Here is a 21000-nt window from a genome sequence, read left to right as displayed (position 1 = left end):
TTTCCCATCCTTCTCATTACTAGACTGCCTCAGCTTATCCCCTGTCTTTAATAACATCCTGCTCCATTCTAATCTGTTACTTCTAATAGGCTGTGATCTAGAAAGATGTCATAACCAAACTCAGTAAAAATACATGAATGATTTAAGTGAGGTCCTGAAGGGCTCTCCTGTGAGTAAAGTTTTTGGTGCACAGAGTTTTGCCATTTATTTTATCTTATTTATTTTGAGACAAGGTCTCACCCTGTTGCCCAGGCTGGAGTACAGTGGTGCCAACACAGCTCACTGCAGCCTCGACCTCCCAGGCTCAAGCTATCCTCCCACCTCAGCCTCCCAAGTAGCTGGGACCAGAGGCATATGCCACCATGTCTGGCTATGCCATTTATTTTACTTTTTAAAGACCCTTTTAACTTCCTTTCAAGTTCTCAGGAATATTTTAGATTTAACTTATCAATTTTGTGGTTTCTGGGAACTTGTTATTGAAATTCTGTAAGTTTGCTAAGCTTCCTACTAATTCATAAAATTACAAAATATTCTGAATCCATTACTGATGTTTTCAAAAATAAAATCATAGGCAATAATATACTTATCCAAGATTTTTCTTATGTAGGTAACCTTTTCTTGGATAGCTTCTTCAAAATGAAAATATCCTTTGTAACTAAACTGGACTATATAAGCAAATGATGTTTATTAGAATGCTGACTACTTTTCTCTCCTGAGCTTTTCATATAGATAGTATTGGTGTTGAATGTGCAGATTCCTTTTGATATGGGAAGTCATTCTGATATAACTGGTTTTCTCCTTAGTCCTTAGTCTCCTTAGCCCCTTAGCATGTAATAATAGTTTTAACATAACTCAGTCAAAAACATGTAATGAACACTTATTGTAGGTGTTCTTGGCTAAGAATAAGGAAGAATATCAGAAAAACATAGTAATGTTTTGTATAAACTGAATATTAAAGACTGTTCTACCATTAGAGAGCTTTCTGTCTTGTTAAAGGAAATAAGAGCCAGTTATTCAGCAATCAAAGAAATATATTATCAATGCAGGATTCGTGCAGACAGCAAATGGCTTTGAAATTTGTAATGAGATATGGAGTAGTTCTGTGATTGCTTTGGCAGCACATATGCTAAAATTGGAACAATACAGAGAAGATTAGCACGGCCTCTGCATGAGAATGGCATACAAATTTGTGAAGCATTCTATATTTTAGCAATATATTGTATTCTTGAAAAATGCTAAGACAGTGGGTGTAAAGTGTTCTTAAATGCATGTTAATATGCAAAAATGCATATGTTCATTGGCTAGATTTAGTCATTCCACACTGTATACATATTTCAAAACATCATGTTGTACATGATAAATACATACAATTTTATTTGTTAATGAAAAAACAGAAATGGATTAGTTCTGCCTAAATATACTAGACTCAGAAGTTAATAATAAATGTGCATCCACTCCTTTGTTTAATATGCCTTGGCTATTAAGTTAACATTTATGCTAAAAACCTTTGGCTGTTATAGTTTCCTATCATTTATCTGGTAAAAAGATTAATTGGAGAGGTGTTTCAATGGCACCATTAGGAGATATGAAGAAAGCCCCACTATTGCCAGTATTTGAGAACTCAAAGGGTTTATTTTCTAAAGCAGGTGATGCTACATGAATTGCTGTCCACACCTTCTGCTACTTTCCTCTGTTGGCCAGAAGAATAATTTTAATGTCTCCCAAATGGATTATGCTGACCTCAACCCAGATCCCCCTGGGAGATATAAAATTCTTATATGTTCCTGGCTGGGTCATTGTAAATAATATGTACATGTATCCCAAAGCTCTGAATTATCCTCATCTGTAACAAACACAGCGACTAAATGGTATCTGGGACGTAGTTAATTTTCTGGAAAATATTCAAAGGAACAAAATGAACACTGCAATACAAAATTGCTGTCGACTTAACTTTTGCCAATTTCCCTGGATGTGTAAGTAGAATTATATTTTCACAGAACTTGCAAAAATCTCAGACTCGGCTGCTATTTAATCTCTTTCCAGAAGCACCAGCCCTGAGCAATCCTATCTGCAATTAGCTGCATGTGGTTGCTACTAAATTGCTCCCCATAAGTTAGTTCCTAACACTGTTTCACAGCACAGCATACTCTGTAAAGGGAGAACGCTTGGAAGGACCGAAGAGTTCCCTTTGTCATGCCCCTGCCGTGCCTCTGGACAAGGATGTTCTTACACCGCCCACTAGCTAATCCTGTGACCCTTTTCTTTCAGCACCTTGAGTTTGAGTTAGGCAATACCTCTTACACCAAAGTGGAAACACCTTCGGATCATGTAGGCAGCGATTGTTTAGCCGAGACATCCCCCTACCCCCGCAAAAGGCAGCAGAGAAGCGGCGAACGCCGCTTAGCAGTTGGCGCGCTCTCAGTGCGGGTGACCCGGGGCTGGGTTGGGGTGTTCCGTGCCCGGGTCGTGGGACTCCCCGAGAGGGGGTGGCTGGAGGAGGAGGGAGGGCTTGTTTCGCTGGGGGATATGGGAAGTAGGCGCTAGCCTGTTTCGCGGTTTTTTAAGCCCCTTGGCATGCCCTGACCTGATCTACAGGGAGTCTACTGCTCTTAGGAATGTTCCGGGAGAAGGTGGGAGATTGCTTCCCAGGGGAGGCCTGTGGGTGCTGCAGGGCACCGGGGGGGTCACCAGGGAGATGCAGGGCGCGCGCCAGGAGGGGCGCCAGGGCAGCCGGGGGCCAGGCTGAGGCGACCGGGACCAGCGGGCAGCGGGGCGGCGGGGGCGCCGGTCGGGGCGCGGGGGACCCCTTCCCGGGCGGCGGCGGCGGCGATCTGGCCCTGCGGGCTGCGCCGCCCGGGCTGTCAAGCGCGGGGGGCGGACGGGAGGAAGGGGTGGAGGTGCGAGGGGAGGAGGGCTGGCACCGGAGCGCCGCGGCGTCGGTGCAATAAAAATGCATCGCATGGAACTGCCCGTGGAGAAGGACGGGACGGAGCCGGGGCAGCCAGAAGAGGTGGGAAAAGCGGAGGAGGACGCCCAGGAGGCGGCGGCGGCGGCGGCGGCGGCCGGGAAGTGAAAGGTCTCGCAAAGTTCAGCTGCCGCTGCGGACGCCGAGCCCCGGGCTAGCGGCAGACGAGCCCGCAGGGCCGCTCCGCGGGGCAGCGCAGCCAGGCCGGCTATGGTCCCGGGGCTCCCGCCGCCCCCCAGGTGCCCGGGACCCGCCAGGCCGGTGCGCGAGGGTCACCCCACCTCCCCGCGCGGTCCCAGCCCCTGGCTCCCAGCTGCCGGCGCCCGCTGACCAAGCCCGGCGCCCCAGGAGGAGGAAGAAACCAGGGCCCCGGTCCCTCCCGAGGACGGCGGCGCTTCATCCCGCAGCCCAGAGGTCTCGGCTCTCTCCGGCACCCGCCCGGCCCGGCTGCTCCCGGCTCCTCCCGGCCATGGGGAGCTGCGCGCGGCTGCTGCTGCTCTGGGGCTGCACGGTGGTGGCCGCAGGTGGGTGGTGACGCGGCGGGGCCCCCACCCCTTCCCTCGCTGCTTCTCTAACCCATCTCGGGACTCGGGGGTGCAGGGGAGCCAGGGCTGCGAGCGCAGAGCGCTGCTCCCGAGGGTGAAATGAGTGGCCATGTTCCGCCTCCTTTCCCCGGGGCTCCGCAGTTTCAAATACTATTGATTTATTTTTACAACTGGGATACACATGCTCTTGGATAACCAGCTATCCTGGGTGCGCCCTGCCGGGGATACTGCGACCGGGGTTTCTTTCTTGGTTTGGCTTGTTAAAAAACTGCTTTTCCACTTGGTGAGGGAACAAAGGACCCAGCTCGCCATCCCCCGGCACTTCATGGCCTAAGGAATGATGAGGAGGGGTGGCCCAGCGACCCTGGGCGCGCGTGGGCCAGGGCCGGCCTCTCGCGGAGGCCGATCGCTGGCGTCCCTGACCTGGTGCTGGGTACTAGAGAACCAGGTAAGGACACCTGGGGCAGGGCTGAGCGCCCTCTCCCCGGAGCAGTGGCTGGAACGCAGTGGGACTCCTGACTTGGACGATAGGTGGTGATGACCCTGGGCTTGCATTGAGCTGGCTGGCCGCCCTGGGGAATTGGTACCCTGGCAGAGACTCTGCGGGAGGTCGGAGGCGGGTCTGCTCCCTGGCTTGCTAACTGGACAACCGGCGGAGGCGTCGGCAGATGCCCTCTCCCTCCCACTCCCATCCTGGCTTTCTTGGGCTGCCCTAGGCCACCAGCTCCTGGCTCGTGGTTTCTGTATTCGGGAGCCCCTTCTGCTCCTCTCCCTCCCTCGTGCGGGTCACCTAGTTTCCAGTTAGGCGTAAGCGCAGCCCTGTAGGTGAGGGGGAGAGATGTGAGGGAGTCTGCAGACATCCAGTCTCTCGTGCGGATCTCGCCTGCTTTAGAAAGGGGCGCCTGGGCTAGAGGGACGCGCTGGTGGCTACAGAACATTGTCGCACGCATCTCCTCCCTTGGGCTTCCACTCTTCCCTGAGGGCCGCTGGCACCCAGCAAAATCCAGGCTTTCCAGTCTGCATCCCAAACCAGTCCGAGTCACAGGAGCATCCTTAGTATCATTGAATAGTCACTTGAGTGACTCCAAGTATTTTGCCCCACGGATTCTTTATCTGGCTCAAATCTTTTCTGGACTTAGGAGTTTAGGGGCATTTAAAATTATTGGATATTTTTCCCAGGGACCTATTAAAGGCCTAAGATTTTACTTTAATTCTTGCACTCTTAAAAGATGAGCTTTAAAAAAACCTTTTCCTTCTCAAACCATATTATGGCAAAAACATGCAAGCCGTTGAAAGGTTGTAAATAAACATCACAAGGCAAGTGTTTCAAGTCAAAAATACTTGTACAGGCAGTATATTATTTTCCCTGCAATTTTTTACAGGTGAGTCATAGCACACTGTGTGTTTGTGTGCTTCTGGCCACAAGCAACTGTTGCCCTAGCTAATGAGAAAAGTGGCAAACAGAACCCAGGCATAATGCACACTTTAATTTGACATTTAAAAAATAATGCCTAAGGAAGCCCTTTAGCTGCAAGGCTTCGTGTGGTTGGCCATTGTCAGTGTGTGAAATGTCTCTGTTGCAGCCTAAGCTGTCATTTGTCCTCCTCCAATCCTTACTGTGATAACAGTTCAGAGGTACTGCTTCTTAAGCAGCAGAAACATTCAATTAGCCAGAATTTAAGGGTTGATTTCCTTTTCCCTCTTTCCCCCTCTGTTTTAACCTTTAAAATAGATGATTTTTGCTTAAGGTATTCATAATTAAAATGACAAACCCAAATCAAAGGATTATAGTATGTCCTCAGAATGTTAATAAGTGGACAATGTTTATCATTTTAAGTCATTTTAAAACATTAAAGTCTGTTGGACCTTTGGGAGGAAGAGTGTGTTTTTTAAAGAAGGTGTTGTAGTTCGCAGATAATATTTAAAGGTGCTGTTAGTGGCTGCCAGACTGTAGACACTCTCCTGTTAAGCAAACAGTTAACTACTGTATAACCTGTCACAGGTAGAAACCCTGAAGAGACAGCATGTAAAATAAGCTTTTCTGCCATTTGGCAGTTCAGAGAGTATTTTTTCTTAGTTATGTTTACGTAATGTTAGAAATTGATAGTGCACATCTGAACTCCAAAGGTCTCTAGCTTTGCCTCCCTCTAAATGAGGACCCATTGTATATTTATTAAATATCTCATATTGCTTTTCCTTAGGGAATTTATCCCTTCACTGGCTTAAAAATATAAAGAAAATAGAATTCCGCATTTCCTTCTAAATACATTCTCATAATAAACATGTTAAATTATGTGAAGGACTCACATTAAATTTGAAAGACTAACTTAGGTGGTCTTAAAAACATTATGGTTTTTCGATAGTCATGACATCAAAAACACATCATTGTATTTGAAATACAGAAAACATTTATAAGGCAAAGTATTTGAAAAGTTTTAGGCCAATAATCTTCACCCTAGTGGTTCTATTTTCCCTCCTCTTGCCCTCTGCATAAAGTGTTTGTTTCTCTGATGTGAATTTTACATCTGAACATAAAAAGCAAATACACACACATGCCCACACACACACATACACGAATGCATTGTGAATGCAGAAGAATGTTCATGCTCAAACATGAACGTGGTGGAGCATGGTAGAATTTTCCATTTGTTGAAAGTCTCAAGCGCTTTTGGGGAGATCCTTGACTGTTGTCGATGGACTAGGTGGCCAAAAGAGCTTTCCAGATGGGTTTGTCTTGCATCACGCATGCTTTCCCTCTCTTAGGACTGAGTGGAGTAGCTGGAGTGAGTTCCCGCTGTGAAAAAGCCTGCAACCCTCGGATGGGAAATTTGGCTTTGGGGCGAAAACTCTGGGCGGACACCACCTGCGGTCAGAATGCTACCGAACTGTACTGCTTCTACAGTGAGAACACGGATCTGACTTGTCGGCAGCCCAAATGTGACAAGTGCAATGCTGCCCATCCTCACCTGGCTCACCTGCCATCTGCCATGGCAGACTCGTCCTTCCGGTTTCCTCGCACGTGGTGGCAGTCTGCGGAGGATGTGCACAGAGAAAAGATCCAGTTAGACCTGGAAGCTGAATTCTACTTTACTCACCTAATTATGATGTTCAAGTCCCCCAGGCCAGCTGCCATGGTGCTGGACCGCTCCCAGGACTTTGGGAAAACATGGAAGCCTTATAAGTACTTTGCGACTAACTGCTCTGCTACATTTGGCCTGGAAGATGATGTTGTCAAGAAGGGAGCTATTTGTACTTCGAAATACTCCAGTCCTTTTCCGTGCACTGGAGGAGAGGTAAGGGCACCTGTTTAACTCTACCCTGTAAATAAGATAGAAAAATGTTACCAGCCTGCATTTTTTTTAAAGCATGAAGCTATACTTGTAGCAACATGAATGAAATTAGAATTTTTCATGAGCTTTATTTGTCGTAAATTATTTCTTACCCTTACATATGAATGTGTAGTCATTTTCAAGAAGATCGCCCACTGGCTGGGTTTAAGTCAGTATTCTAAGATTCAAATTTTTCACATTATATAAAAAGAGCAGATACAAATCATCACTCTAGAGGCTCCTCATTGCCTCGGTTCTCGGGACTACTTACTGTGCTTCCGAAGGGGGAAGAGTTACTGAGACAGTCTGTTCCTGGAGCCCACGGGGTATCTTCCTGATACTGTTAATATAAATAGGAAGTAAATAAAAACAAAGCCAAGAAAGAAAAAAAAAAATCTGTTTGACAGAAGGATACTTTTGCATGACAGTAGCAAGCAAATGAAAGTAGTGTCTTGTAACATACAAAGGTTCTTCTGGGCTCACAGACACATGAATTTCAGCTTAGGCCATCTGAAACTCATTCTGCAAAACAGCCTCCTTAGCTACTGATCCAATTTCTATGTGGAGTGTTTTCTCTTCAATATTCCTTTCTCCCAAGCGAGAAACAGGTCTTTTTTAGCTCTTCTTAACTTACGTGGCAATACCTTGAAAGGCTTCCCCCAACCCTCAGGTGTATGAGAATAGAGAAAACTGAATAAAAGCAGATTAAGAGAATATAATACTTCAATAAGTAGATGAAGAAATACTGATTCAGGAAAAAGAGGAGAGTATAATCATTCTAATTCTGGTTCGTGTCATGAATATACAGACTAGATAAGTGGCTTTCAACTAGGGGTGATTTTTGGCCCCTTTTCCCTGGGGACATTGGGACACTTGGCAATATCTGGTGACATTTTTGCTAGCAGGAGGAACGCCACTGGCATCTAGGGGGTGGAGGCCAGGGATGATGCTAAACCTCGGACAATGCACAAAATAGCATTCCCCACCCCATCCCCAACCAAAAATTATCTAGCTCAAAATGTCAATGTACCGAGGTTGAGACAGCCTGGACTATTAGGCATACACCCAATACACGGATCACAATGGCTACAGAAACCAGGATAAGCACTCTTCTAGCATCCTTTATATAACTATTCTCAGACTTCCCAGGTAGTTGTGTATAATCAGCATGTATCGACCCCCTCAGGCACTGTATTCAATGCTACTAATTCTGCTTTTAGTGCGGTGTGGGGAGGTGCTTGCCAGGGGCCTGATGAAAAGGTTGGTTTGGGACCTCCTTTCCCCACTTCCATAGATACATGGAGACTTTTGCCATATTATTCAGCTGCTTCTTCTGTGTGCACCTTGAAGAGACCAGCAAGAATAGTGCTGCTGGCACCAGAACCAAGTAGGGCATGGTGCAAGCAGCACACCGACTGTTTTCCATTCTTCTTCGTGGTCGCCAAAGTTGGCTGAATATTGTAAGCCCATTTGCAACCTGTCATGATGGACATTTTTAAAGATACCAGGACAGGAAAGAGACAGATAAGTTAGACTCGTTGTTTTGTTATGTGGAGAACACTTTGTGCTGAAAACAAATGAAGAGCTTGAACTCTCAAACTGCTTTGGAATTGATCCTCAGGCTCATATCGGCTCCTTACATCTCAGTGCTACTGGGCCTTGTGTATCTATGAAGTTGCAAAAATGCAGTTTTAGTAACCAGATGGCAGGCATGCTCATTTAGCAAATATCACGTTGAATTTATTGCAAATTTATTGCCACAGTCCAGCAATTATTTAAAGATGACTATAGTAATCTCTGCTGGGCCTTGTTTATCTATGAAATTGCAAAAATACAGTCTGCGTAACCAGATGGCAGGCATGCTCATTTAGCAAATATCACATTGAATTTATTGCAAATTTATTGCAACAGTCCAGCAATTATTTAGAGATGACTACAGTAACTTTGAACTAACCTATATGGAAATACAATCTTGTCTTTTTTTAAAACCGACTATTTATTGTCATCAATGTTTATATCAAATTCCAAGCAGATAGAGACTAACATTTATGTAAGTTATTTCAATGTGCAGTTACCTTCTAAACCTAGTTCGTAAGTGTTTTTAATTGTAGTTGTTATTTTAGCAGACTTTTTTTTTTTTTGAGACTGAGTCTCGCTCTGTCGCCCAGGCTGGAGTGCAGTGGCACAATCTTGGCTCACTGAAGCCTCTGCCTCCTGGGATCAAGCAATTCTCCTGCCTCCAAGCAATTCTCCTGCCTCAGCCTCCTGAATAGCTGGGATTACAGGTGCACACCACCACGCCCAGCTTTTTTTTGTATTTTTAGTAGATATGGGGTTTCACCATATTGGCCAGGCTGGTCTTGAACTCCTGACCTAGTGATCCGCCCACCTCAGCCTGCCAAAGTGCTGGGATTACAGGTGTGAGTCACTGCGCCCGGCCTCAGCAGAAATATTTTAATGGTAAGAGAAGCATCAAGTGTGACCTAGTTCCCTCTAGAGCATTATTTGCAAGTGTAAAGTATAAGGAAGTCATTATAGAATTTCTTCTTTACAGAGGACAGGTTTGGGAACTAATCTTTCTCTCCTGAGTGAAAGAATAGAAGAGTCTTTCCCTAACTCAAGGACCACAGGAAGCCTCCCCAGAAGTGATTATTGCCTTCCTCTCCTCTGTCATGTTAGAATGTAAATCAGTGCAGTGCTACAAATTTATTTTGCAGTTTCAACTCCATGTCACCAATTTACATCTTTGAAAATTGTGTGCTCAGAAAAAGAAGCTAGTCAACCTAGTTTAAAAATAAGAAGTCTCAAATTTCATTTATGGCTTATTTGTAATATTATAGACCTATATTTTCCTCCATTCTATATAAGGCTTAAGACTTCTCTAGGTATTATCCTATTAATTAGGCTAACATAAATATATGCCAGACTCAATTTGTTTCCGATGTTCATTCAGAAATACTGCTTTGGGTTTTGAGAGCCTGGAGCTTCATGTCTAAAGAGTCAGATACCTCCATCAACAGAGTGGAAGGCACCAGTCATCCGAAAGAGGACTTCAAAAACATGGGCCCAAAAATTCACCCAGAAGAACACTTTTTAAATAGACATTAAACCTGATGTATAGAAACTTCCTAAACTGCCCAGCTCTTTCAAAGAATGGGGTATGGCTATCCTAAAACGTGTCTCCTTCCTGGGAGATGAGATTGAGGCTTGAGTTAAAATGATTTGCCCAACAACGTACCGTTAGTTACGTGACAGAGCTAGGACTAAGTCACATGTCTTCTGACCTTAAATCTAGTATTTGTTCCATAAAATCAAGTTCTCTCCCTCTATTAGTGACCCCCAAGAACTAATGGCAGGGAATATCTTATATCTCCCTCCTCCCTCACTCTCTTAAAGCCATTTGCTGCTATTCATTTGGAGATGACATGAAGGTAAAATGGAATTTGCCAAACTGTTTTCTCCTGAGCAGTGATGTCCTCTGAGATGGCAGTGGTATACTGAGAATAAAAGATCCCATTGTTAACTTAGGCTGGGAAATACTGACTGGGTTTAACAAATTGAAACATTTATAAATACATTAATATTCTCATTATGTACCCTGTATCCCCAAATGGGAGATTTAGGATGTGACATTCCTGGACTTACTTGGCTATGAAACCCTCTTTTTGCAGAATTCGTTACTATCTTTCAGGACCCTAATGATCCACAGAGCACAGCATAGGAAATGCTGGGGTGGAGGTTTAAGTGCTCCCAAAACCCTGGTGAAAGGCACAGACAGGCCTGGGGCTAGGCATCCTTGGATATCAAGACCCTGTCCATTGGGAGCTTAGCCTCCTATGTACTTGGAGCAGTCAATAATAATAACCTTGGGGCTAAAAATGATGGGTTCATTAGGCTTTTTCAGGATGTAAAAGAAGCACTCTCAGATTACCTCTGGCTACAGCAAACACAAGGAAGTGGGGAGACGTAGCAAACCATCTTAGATGCCACACACCTCAGGCCTCATGAGACTGGAATTGCAATGATCACTGTTAGGAAACAGCATCTGTTCCAGTGTGGCCCAAAATCAACTCTAAAGGGATGTAGTTATTGTCTCCTTAGAAGTGAGCATGACTTGCTCCCTGCTCTATTAACTCTCTATTAAAAGAACTCTATTCAAAATTGGATAGCAACCAACCGAAGCACACAGATTTTTAAAATTTTTCTCCAGGGCATTATGAAGATGTACCATTCAAAGGCAGGACTGTAAAGTCAGAGACAGCAGTACAGAGCAGCCAAGAACAGAAGAAGTAGCTGGGTCTCAAAGTAATCTTTGAATAGAAAAGGATTATTAGGCTGGGCACAGTGGCTCACGCCTGTAATCCCAGCACTTTGGGAGGCAGGCAGATCACCTAAGGTCAGGAGTTCCAGACCAGCCTGGCCAACGTGAAACCCTGTCTCTACTAAAAATACAAAAAAGTTAGCCAGGTGTGGTGGCACACACCTGTAATCCCAGCTACTCGGGAAGCTGAGGCACGAGAATTGCTTGAACTTGGGAGGCGGAGGTTGCAGTGAGCCGAGATCACGCCCCTGCACCCCAGCCTGGGCGACAGAGTGAGACTCTGTCTCAAAAAAAAAGAAAAAAAAAAAGTAAAGGATTATTACAGAGGGTAAGGCTTGTGTCAGTTTTATTTATCTGTATGTCCCTAGCATTTAGCACATTGCTTGGATCACAGTAGGCAGTCAATAAATCTGTAACTGAATAAATAAATGAGTGATATGACAAGCAGGGAGAAATGACAGGGGAGAAATGAATAAGCCTTGGGCAGGGGATGAGGATCAGAAACCTTGGTTAACATGGAGAAGCTGAGTTGGTAGTCATATGAGATTAGTTATGGCGTGGGAAGGGCAACCAATAGAGGATCTTAAATGATGTTTATTCACCCATTTATTCAAATAATTTTCAAGCTACTATGTCAGATCCCATTCCAGGTGGCATAGACGTGGCAGTGAACAAAACACATAAAAATCCCTGTACCCATGAAACTCAGATTCTAATGTGGGAATGGGGAGATAGAGAACAAATAAGTAAAATCTATGTTATGTCGTAGTGTGGTAAATACTAAGGAGAGAAAACAAAATGGGGCAGGGGATGGGGAATGCTGGCGGGGGAAGGTTTGCTATTTTTATTTTTCTATTTTTTAAATTAATTATTACTTTTATTCAATTAAAGCAGAAAAAAGAGAAATGGGGTACATAAACAAATGGAGAAATAGAAATGACATGGTAAGATGAGAGAGTCAAGCTTAACAATTTTTTTCTTCCAACTTTTAAGTGCAGGGGTACATGTGCAGGATGTGCAGATTTGTTACATAGGTAAACGTGTGCCATAGTGGTTTGCTGCACAGATCATCCTATTGCCCAGGTATTAAGCCCAGCATCCATTAGCTATTCTTCCTGATGCTTGCCCTCCTCCCACCCAGGTTTGCTATTTTTAAAACAGATTGCAGGATTTGTGTTTGATAGAAAGGACAGTGACAAGGACTATGCGTTCCTGGCAAGTTTTCATGAGTGAACAAAACCTATAATTAAGGGTCACGTTTGTTTTATGGTAATGGTATGGGGTTTTTAAATTTTTTTTATTATACTTTAAATTCTAGGGTACATGTGTACAACGTGCAGGTTTGTTACATATGTATCCATATGCCATGTTGGTGTGCTGCGCCCATTAACTCGTCATTTACATAAGGTACATCTCTTAATGCTGTCCCTCCCCCATCCCACCACCCCACAAGAGGCCCCAGTGTGTGATGTTCCCCTTCCTGTGTCCAAGTGTTCTCACTGTTCAATTCCAACCTATGAGTGAGAACATGTGGTGTTTGGTTTTTTGTCCTTGCGATAGTTTACTGAGAATGATGGTTTCCAGCTTCATCCATGTCCCTACAAAGGACATGAACTCATCATTTTTTACAGCTGCATGGTATTCCACGGTGTATATGTGCCACATTTTCTTAATCCAGTCTATCACTGATGAACATTTGGGTTGGTTCCAAGTCTTTGCTATTGTGAATAGTGCCGCAATAAACATACATGTGCATGTGTCTTTATAGCAGCATGACTTATAATCCTTTGGGTATATACCCAGTAATGGGATGGCTGGGTCAAATGGTATTTCTAGTTCTAGATCCCTGAGGAATCGCCACACTGTCTTCCACAATGGTTGAACCAGTTTACAGTCCTACCAACAGTCTAAAAGTGTTCCTATTTCTCCACATCCTCTCCAGCACCTGTTGTTTCCTGATTTTTAATGATGGCCATTCTAACTGGTGTGAGATGGTATCTCACTGTGGTTTTGATTTGCATTTCTGTGATGGCCAGTGATGATGAGCATTTTTTCATGTGTTTTTTTGGCTGCATAAATGTCTTTTGAGAAGTGTCTGTTCATATCCTTCGCCCGCTTGTTGATGGGGTTGTTTGTTTTTTTCTTGTAAATTTGTTTGAGTTCATTGTAGATTCTGGATATTAGCCCTTTGTCAGATGAGTAGGTTGCAAAAATTTTCTCCCCTTCTACAGGTTGCCTGTTCACTCTGATGGTAGTTTCTTTTGCTGTGCAGAAGCTCTTTAGTTTAATTAGATCCCATTTGTCAATTTTGGCTTTTGTTGCCATTGCTTTTGGTGTTTTAGACATGAAGTCCTTGCCCATGCCTATGTCCTGAATGGTATTGCCTAGGTTTTCTTCTAGGGTTTTTATGGTTTTAGGTCTAACATTTAAGTCTTTAATCCATCTTGAATTAATTTTTGTATAAGGTGTAAGGAAGGGATCCAGTTTCAGCTTTCTACATATGGCTAGCCAGTTTTCCCAGCACCATTTGTTAAATAGGGAATCCTTTCCCCATTTCCTGTTTTTGTCAGGTTTGTCAAAGATCAGATAGTTGTAGATATGTGGCATTATTTCTGAGGGCTCTGTTCTGTTCCATTGGTCTATATCTCTGTTGTGGTACCAGTACCGTGCTGTTTTGGTTACTGCAGCCTTGTAGTATAGTTTGAAGTCAGGTAGAGTGATGCCTCCAGCTTTGTTCTTTTGGCTTGGGATTGACTTGGCGATGTGGGCTCTTTTTTGGTTCCATATGAACTTTAAAGTAGTTTTTTTCCAATTTTGTGAAGAAAGTCATTGGTAGCTTGATGGGGATGGCATTGAATCTATAAATTACCTTGGGCAGTATGGCCATTTTCACGATATTGATTCTTCCTATCCATGAGCATGGAATGTTCTTCCATTTGTTTGTATCCTCTTTTATTTCATTGAGTAGTGGTTTGTAGTTCTCCTTGAAGAGGTCCTTCACATCCCTTGTAAGTTGGATTCCTAGGTATTTTATTCTCTTTGAAGCAATTGTGAATGGGAGTTCACTCATGATTTGGCTCTCTGTTTGTCTGTTATTGGTGTATAAGAATGCTTGTGATTTTTGCACATTGATTTTATATCCTGAGACTTTGCTGAAGTTGCTAATCAGCTTAAGGAGATTTTGGGCTGAGACAATGGAGTTTTCTAAATATACAATCATGTCATCTGCAAACAGGGACAATTTGACTTCTTCTTTTCCTAATTGAATACCCTTTATTTCTTTCTCCTGCCTGATTGCCCTGGCCAGAACTTCCAACACTATGTTGAATAGGAGTGGTGAGAGAGGGCATCCCTGTCTTGTGCCAGTTTTCAAAGGGAATGCTTCCAGTTTTTGCCCATTCAGTATGATATTGGCTGTGGGTTTGTCATAAATAACTCTTATTATTTTGAGATATGTCCCATGAATACCTAATTTATTGAGAGTTTTTAGCATGAAGCGCTGTTGAATTTTGTCAAAGGCCTTTTCTGCATCTATTGAGATAATCATGTGGTTTTGTCGTTGCTTCTGTTTATATGCTGGATTACATTTATTGATCTGTGTATGTAGAACCAGCCTTGCATCCCAGGGATGAAGCCCACTTGATCATGGTGGATAAGCTTTTTGATGTGCTGCTGGGTTCAGTTTGCCAGTATTTTATTGAGGATTTTTGTATCAATGTTCATCAGGGATATTGGTCTAAAATTCTCCTTTTTTGTTGTGTCTCTGCCAGGCTTTGGTATCAGAATGATGCTGGCCTCATAAAATGAGTTAGGGAGGAATCCCTCTTTTTCTATTGATTGAAATAGTTTCAGAAGGAATGGTACCAGCTCCTCCTTGTACCTCTGGTAGAATTTGGCTGTGAATCCATCTGGTCCTGGGCTTTTTTTGGTTGGTAAGCTATTAATTATTGCCTCAATTTCAGAGCCTGTTATTGGTCTATCAGAGATTCAACTTCTTTGTGGTTTAGTCTTGGGAGGGTGTATGTGTCCAAGAATTTATCCATTTCTTCTAGATTTTCTAGTTTATTTGCATAGAGGTGTTTATACTATTCTCTGATGGTAGTTTGTATTTCTGTGGGATTGGTGGTGATATCCCCTTTATCATTTTTTATTGCGTCTATTTGATTCTTCTCTCTTTTCTTCTTTATTAGTCTTGCTAGCGGTCTATCAATCTTGTTGATCTTTTCAAAAAACCAGCTCCTGGATTCACTGATTTTTTGAAGGTTTTTTTGTGTCTCTATCTCTTTCAGTTCTGCTCTGATCTTAGTTATTTCTTGCCTTCTGCTAGCTTTTGAACGTGTTCTCTAGGAACACATTCTCTAGTTCTTTTAATTGTGATGTTAGGGTGTCAATTTTAGATCTTTCCTGCTTTCTTTTGTGGGCATTTAGTGCTATAAATTTCCCTCTACACACTGCTTTAAATGTGTCCCAGAGATTCTATTCCCTTTACACACTGCTTTAAATGTGTCCCAGAGATTCTAGTATGTTGTGTCTCTGTTCTCGTTGGTTTTAAAGAACATCTTTATTTCTGCCTTCATTTCATTATGTACCCAATAGTCATTCAGGAGCAGGTTGTTCAGTTTCCATGTAGTTGAGTGGTTTTGAGTAAGTTTCTTAATCCTGAGTTCTAGTTTGATTGCACTGTGGTCTGAGAGACAGTTTGTTATAATTTCTGTTCTTTTACATTTGCTGAAGAATGCTTTATTTCCAACTATGTGGTCAATTTTGGAATAAGTGTGATGTGGTGCTGAGAAGAATGTATATTCTGTTAATTTGGGGTGGAGACTTCTGTAGATGTCTATCAGGTCCCCTTGGTGCAGAGCTGAGTTTAATTCCTGGATATCCTTGTTAACTTTCTGTCTCATTGATCTGTCTAATGTTGACAGTGGGGTGTTAAAGTCTCCCATTATTATTGTGTGGGAGTCTAAGTGTCTTTGTAGGTCTCTAAGGACTTGCTTTATGAATCTGGATGCTCCTGTATTGGGTGCATATATATTTAGGATAGTTAGCTCTTTTTGTTGAATTGATCCCTTTACCATTATGTAATGGCCTTCTTTGTCTCTTTTGATCTTTGTTGGTTTAAAGTCTGTTTTATCAGAGACTAGGATTGCAACCCCTGCCTTTTTTTGTTTTCCATTTGCTTGGTAGATCTTCCTCCATCCCTTTATTTTGAGCCTATGCGTGTCTCTGCACGTGAGATGGGTTTCCTGAATACAGCACACTGATGGGTCTTGACTCTTTATCCAGTTTGCCAGTCTGTGCCTTTTAATTGGAGCATTTAGCCCATTTACATTTAAGGTTAATATTGTTATGTGTGAATTCGATCCTGTCATTACGATGTTAGCTGGTTATTTTGCTCATTAGTTGATGCAGTTTCTTCCTAGCCTCGATGGTCTTTACAATTTGGCATGTTTTTGCAGTGGCTGGTACCGGTTGTTCCTTTCTGTGTTTAGTGCTTCCTTCAGGAGCTCTTGTAGGGCAGGCCTGGTGGTGACAGAATCTCTCAGCATTTGCTTGTCTGTAAAGTATTTTATTTCTCCTTCACTTACGAAGCTTAGTTTGGCTGGATATGAAATTCTAGGTTGAAACTTCTTTTCTTTAAGAATGTTGAATATTGGCCCCCACTCTCTTCTGGCTTGCAGGGTTTCCACCAAGAGATCAGCTTTAGTCTGATGGGCTTCCCTTTGTGGGTAACCTGACCTTTCTCTCTGGCTGCCCTTAACATTTTTTCCTTCATTTCAACTTTGGCGAATCTGAAAATTATGTGTCTTGGAGTTGCTCTTCTCGAGGAGTATCTTTGTGGCGTTCTGTGTATTTCCTGAATTTGAATATTGGCCTGCCTTGCTAGGTTGGGGAAGTTCTCCTGGATGATATCCTGCAGAGTGTTTTCCAACCTGGTTCCATTCTCCCCATCACTTTCAGGTACACCAATCAGATGTAGATTTGGTCTTTTCATATAGTCCCACTTGGAGGCTTTGTTTGTTTCTTTTAATCCTTTTTTCTCTAAACTTCTCTTCTCGCTTCATTTCACTCATTTGATCTTCAATCACTGATATCCTTTCTTCCACTTGATCAAACCGGCTACTGAAGCTTGTGCATTCGTCACATAGTTCTCGTGCCATGGTTTTCAGCTCCGTCAGGTCATTTGAGGACTTCTCTACATTGGTTATTCTAGTTAGCCATTCATCTAATCTTTTCCCAAGGTTTTTAACTTCTTTTCAATGGGTTCGAACTTCTTCCTTTAGCTCAGAGAAGTTTGGTCAACTGAAGCCTTCTTCTCTCAACTCATCAAAGTCATTCTCCGTCCAGCTTTGTTCTGTTGCTGGTGAGGAGCTGCATTCCTTTGGAGGAGGAGAGGTGCTCTGATATTTAGAATTTCCAGGTTTTCTGCTCTGTTTTTTCCCCATCTTTGTGGTTTTATCTACCTTTGGTCTTTGATGATGGTGACATACAGATGGGGTTTTGGTGTGGATGTCTTTTCTGTTTGTTAGTTTTCCTTCTAACAGTCAGGACTCTCAGCTGCAGGTCTGTTGGAGTTTGCTGGAGGTCCACTCCAGATGCTGTTTGCCTGGGTATCAGCAGCGGAGGCTGCAGAACAGTGAATTTTGCTGAACAGCAAATGTTGCTGCCTGATCGTTCCTCTGGAAGTTTTGTCTCAGAGGAGTACCCGGCCGTGTGAGTTGTCAGTCTGCCCCTACTGGGGGGTGCCTCCCAGTTAGGCTACTCAGGGGTCAGGGACCCACTTAAGGAGGCAGTTTGTCTGTTCTCAGATCTCAAACTCCGTGCTGGGAGAACCACTGCTCTCTTCAAAGCTATCAGACAGGGACATTTAAGTCTGCAGAGGTTTCTGCTGCCTTTTATTCGGCTATGCCCTGCCCCCAGAGGTGGAGTCTGCAGAGACAGGCAGGCCTCCTTGAGCTGCAGTGGGCTTCATGCAGTTCAAGCTTCCCAGCTGCTTTGTTTACCTACTCAAGCCTCAGCAATAGCAGGCACCCCTCCCCCAGCCTGGCTTCCGCCTTGCAGTTCAATCTCAGACTGCTGTGCTAGCAGTGAGCAAGGCTCCGTGGGCGTGGGACCCTCCGAGCCAGGCACGGGATATAATCTCCTGGTGTGCCGTTTGCTGAGACCATTGGAAAAGCACAGTATTAGGGTGGGAGTGACCCGATTTTCCAAGTGCCATCTGTCACAGCTTTGCTTGGCTAGGAAAGGGAATTCCCTGACCCTTTGCACTTCCGGGGTGAGGCGATGCCTCGCCCTGCTTTGGCTCATGCTCAGTGCACTGCACCCACTGTCCTACACCCACTGTCCGACAAGTCCCAGTGAGATGAACCTGGTACCTCAGTTGGAAATGCAGAAATCACCCGTCTTCTGCGTCACTCACGCTGGGAGCTGTAGACTGGAGCTGTTCCTATTCGGCCATCTTGGAACCAAGCCTCGGTAATGGCATGTTTTAAGGTATGGGAAAATGATGTTGGATATTAATTAACCCAACATTCATTGATAAAAACCCCTTTTGCTAGCGTTCCTTAGAATGAGAGCATTTGAAAAGGAATCTAAATGTTGTTAATGGAAAAGAATATTACTCATGAGTAATCTGCAGTCTAAAGATAGTTGAAGTGACTTGTCTTCAATTACTCGCTGAAATCTGTGTTTCCTGACTTCTAGCCCAGTGCTGTTTCCACTATACTAAGTTGAAATGCCTTTGTGCCAAGTCAAGTAGCATGAAAGATACAAAAACTATATACATTCCTTTCCTTCACACTCCTTATAACCTACTGGGTGAGAGAGTAAACATGATAATTTATGGACTGATTCATTAAATTATATGAGATAGTGCATGCTTAATCCCCCAAATATGTGGTGTAGATAATATGCCTTTCAAGATCCAAGTATTCACTTGTCTCTAGGCCATGGAAAGGGCTGTGTTTCAATACCTTGTGATAAAGTCAGTATGGCACAAGTGTGCAGAAAATGATAAATTACTTAATTGGGGTTTTATGGGCATTTACATTTATGATATGTTAAGCAATATTTAGAATTTCTCAAAAGATAAAGTCGTATGTGAGTAGAAGTCATGCTTTCTAAGCATGACTGTTCGGTTGACTACTTGTAGTCTTCAACTGGCGAAATCTGTTCATGCCTATTTCCCACAGTAGCAGTAGTCACAAGTCATGATGGCTGCTAATAGCTATTGAAGCCTTCCCACCTGCCAGGCGCTCCCAGTGCACTGCATCCCTTATTCTCACAAGAAGCTCCTTAGTTAAGCACCAATATTAACTCTCTTTTACAGACAAGGAAATTGAAACCTAGTGAGTTGAAATAATGCAGAGTCAAATAATAGCTAAAATTATTGAGCTAACCTATTCCAGAGTTGGGATGATTAGCTTGCCTTGAAGTTATTTAAATGATTAGGCTTTATTATAACTCCATTTTTTTAAAAAAAGAGAAAAACTAAATTTCCCTGGTAATTAGTAGGTATTGTATACAACATGTAGTTTAACTGATAATTTGTAATATGGTGGTATGCACTTTGCATAATAAAGTTATTGCTTTTACATTAGATAGAAGAAGTATCTATAACAAGTGAAGACTCTTTGCACTTAGTGTTATCCAAGAGCATTTAAAATAAGCTGTATGGGAATGAACATCACAGTTCTTCAGTACCACTTAGCATACTTTGTTATTTGATTGGTTTGGTTTTTGCGGGGAGGGGAAATACTTTTTATCTAGTTAGTACCTACTTCAAGTAGTATTTCTAATGAAGTCATTTAATGTATTAATGTTTCACCTTCCATCATATTTTAAATGTAAGGTGCTAAATAAATAAGTAAAATATGTAGAATGTTACGTAGTGATAAGTGCAAATAAAAAAATAATAAAGCAGAGATGGGTGCTGTGGGGAGAAGAGGCTTATGTTGAGGTGGGGCTCCCAGAGAAAGCCTCGTTGAGATGTTCGAATAAGGACCCAAAGGAAAGTAGAGGTGAGTTGTGGACATACATAGAGAAGAACAAAGGCCTTGAGGAAGTCCGCCTGGCACCTTCCAGTCTGCGAGGAGGTTGGTACCAAAGCTAAGGGGTCCAGGTGCAGTGTAGTAAGTGAGATCAGAGTGATGGGGAGGTGTGGGCATGTGGGCCCTCAAAAAGAGGTGCCCAGGATGACCCAAACTTATGCCTAGATCAGTTCAATCCTGTTCATTATTTTTAGCATTCCCTCAAAGGAGCCCCAGTTTGAACCATATGTTATTCTGGGCTTACTTATAAAGTCATTTGTTTTTAGTCTGGGTGATATTAGAAGCCACTGGAGGCCGAGCACGGTGGCTCATGCCTATAATCCTAGCACCTTGGGAGGCCAAGGCTGGTGAATCACCTCAAGTCAGGAGGTTGAGACCAGCCTGGCCAACATGGTGAAACCCTGTCTCTACTACAAATACAAAAATTAGCCGGGCGTGGTGGCGGGTGCCTGAAATTCCAGCTACTTGGGAGGCGGAGGCATGAGAATGACATGAACCCCAGAGGGCAGAGGTTGCAGTGAGCTGAGATTGTGCCACTTCACTCCAGCCTGGGCAAAAGAGTGAAACTCCATCTCAAAAAAAAAAAAAAAAAAGAAAGAAAGAAAGAAAAAAAAAGCCATTGGAGATTTTGAGATTTTAAGTGGTGGGGTGATATTATCTATTTTTAGTAGGATTAGTCTGGCTTGTGTGTTAAGAAAAGCCCAAAGAGGGAAGGAGGGTGAGGGAAGAGGCAGGGGACCATTTAGAATCCTGTTGCAATAATTCAGACTAGACTTGATGGTGCATGGGA

General features: G+C 43.3%; 1 protein-coding gene and 1 non-coding gene across 3 annotated transcripts in view; both read left to right on the top strand.

The window, feature by feature from the left end:
* The first annotated feature begins 1102 nt into the window (after positions 1–1102).
* Positions 1103–1209, top strand: LOC116479854 (U6 spliceosomal RNA). The gene has a single exon (XR_004251141.1). It is a non-coding gene; the product is annotated as a U6 spliceosomal RNA (small nuclear RNA).
* Positions 1210–3212: 2003 nt separating this feature from the next.
* The window catches only part of NTN4 (netrin 4), a 129954-nt gene continuing 112166 nt past the window's right edge, over positions 3213–21000 (top strand). Inside the window, exons 1-2 of one of the 2 annotated variants that reach the window (XM_032170938.2) lie at positions 3213–3489; positions 6274–6803. In XM_032170938.2, coding sequence (XP_032026829.1) covers positions 3435–3489; positions 6274–6803 — 585 coding nt within the window. In that variant the 5' untranslated portion in view covers positions 3213–3434. Of the gene's footprint in view, positions 3490–3605; positions 3959–6273; positions 6804–21000 lie in introns of those variants that run through there. The other variant, XM_032170939.2, reaches the window with a different exon arrangement.

This window comes from Hylobates moloch, unplaced genomic scaffold (genome assembly GCF_009828535.3).
Source record: "Hylobates moloch isolate HMO894 unplaced genomic scaffold, HMol_V3 SCAFFOLD_12, whole genome shotgun sequence".
In the NCBI taxonomy this organism is placed as follows: Eukaryota; Metazoa; Chordata; class Mammalia; order Primates; family Hylobatidae; genus Hylobates; species Hylobates moloch.
The sequence above is the reverse complement of the archived record's forward strand: the minus strand, read 5'-3'. Positions and strand labels throughout refer to the sequence as shown.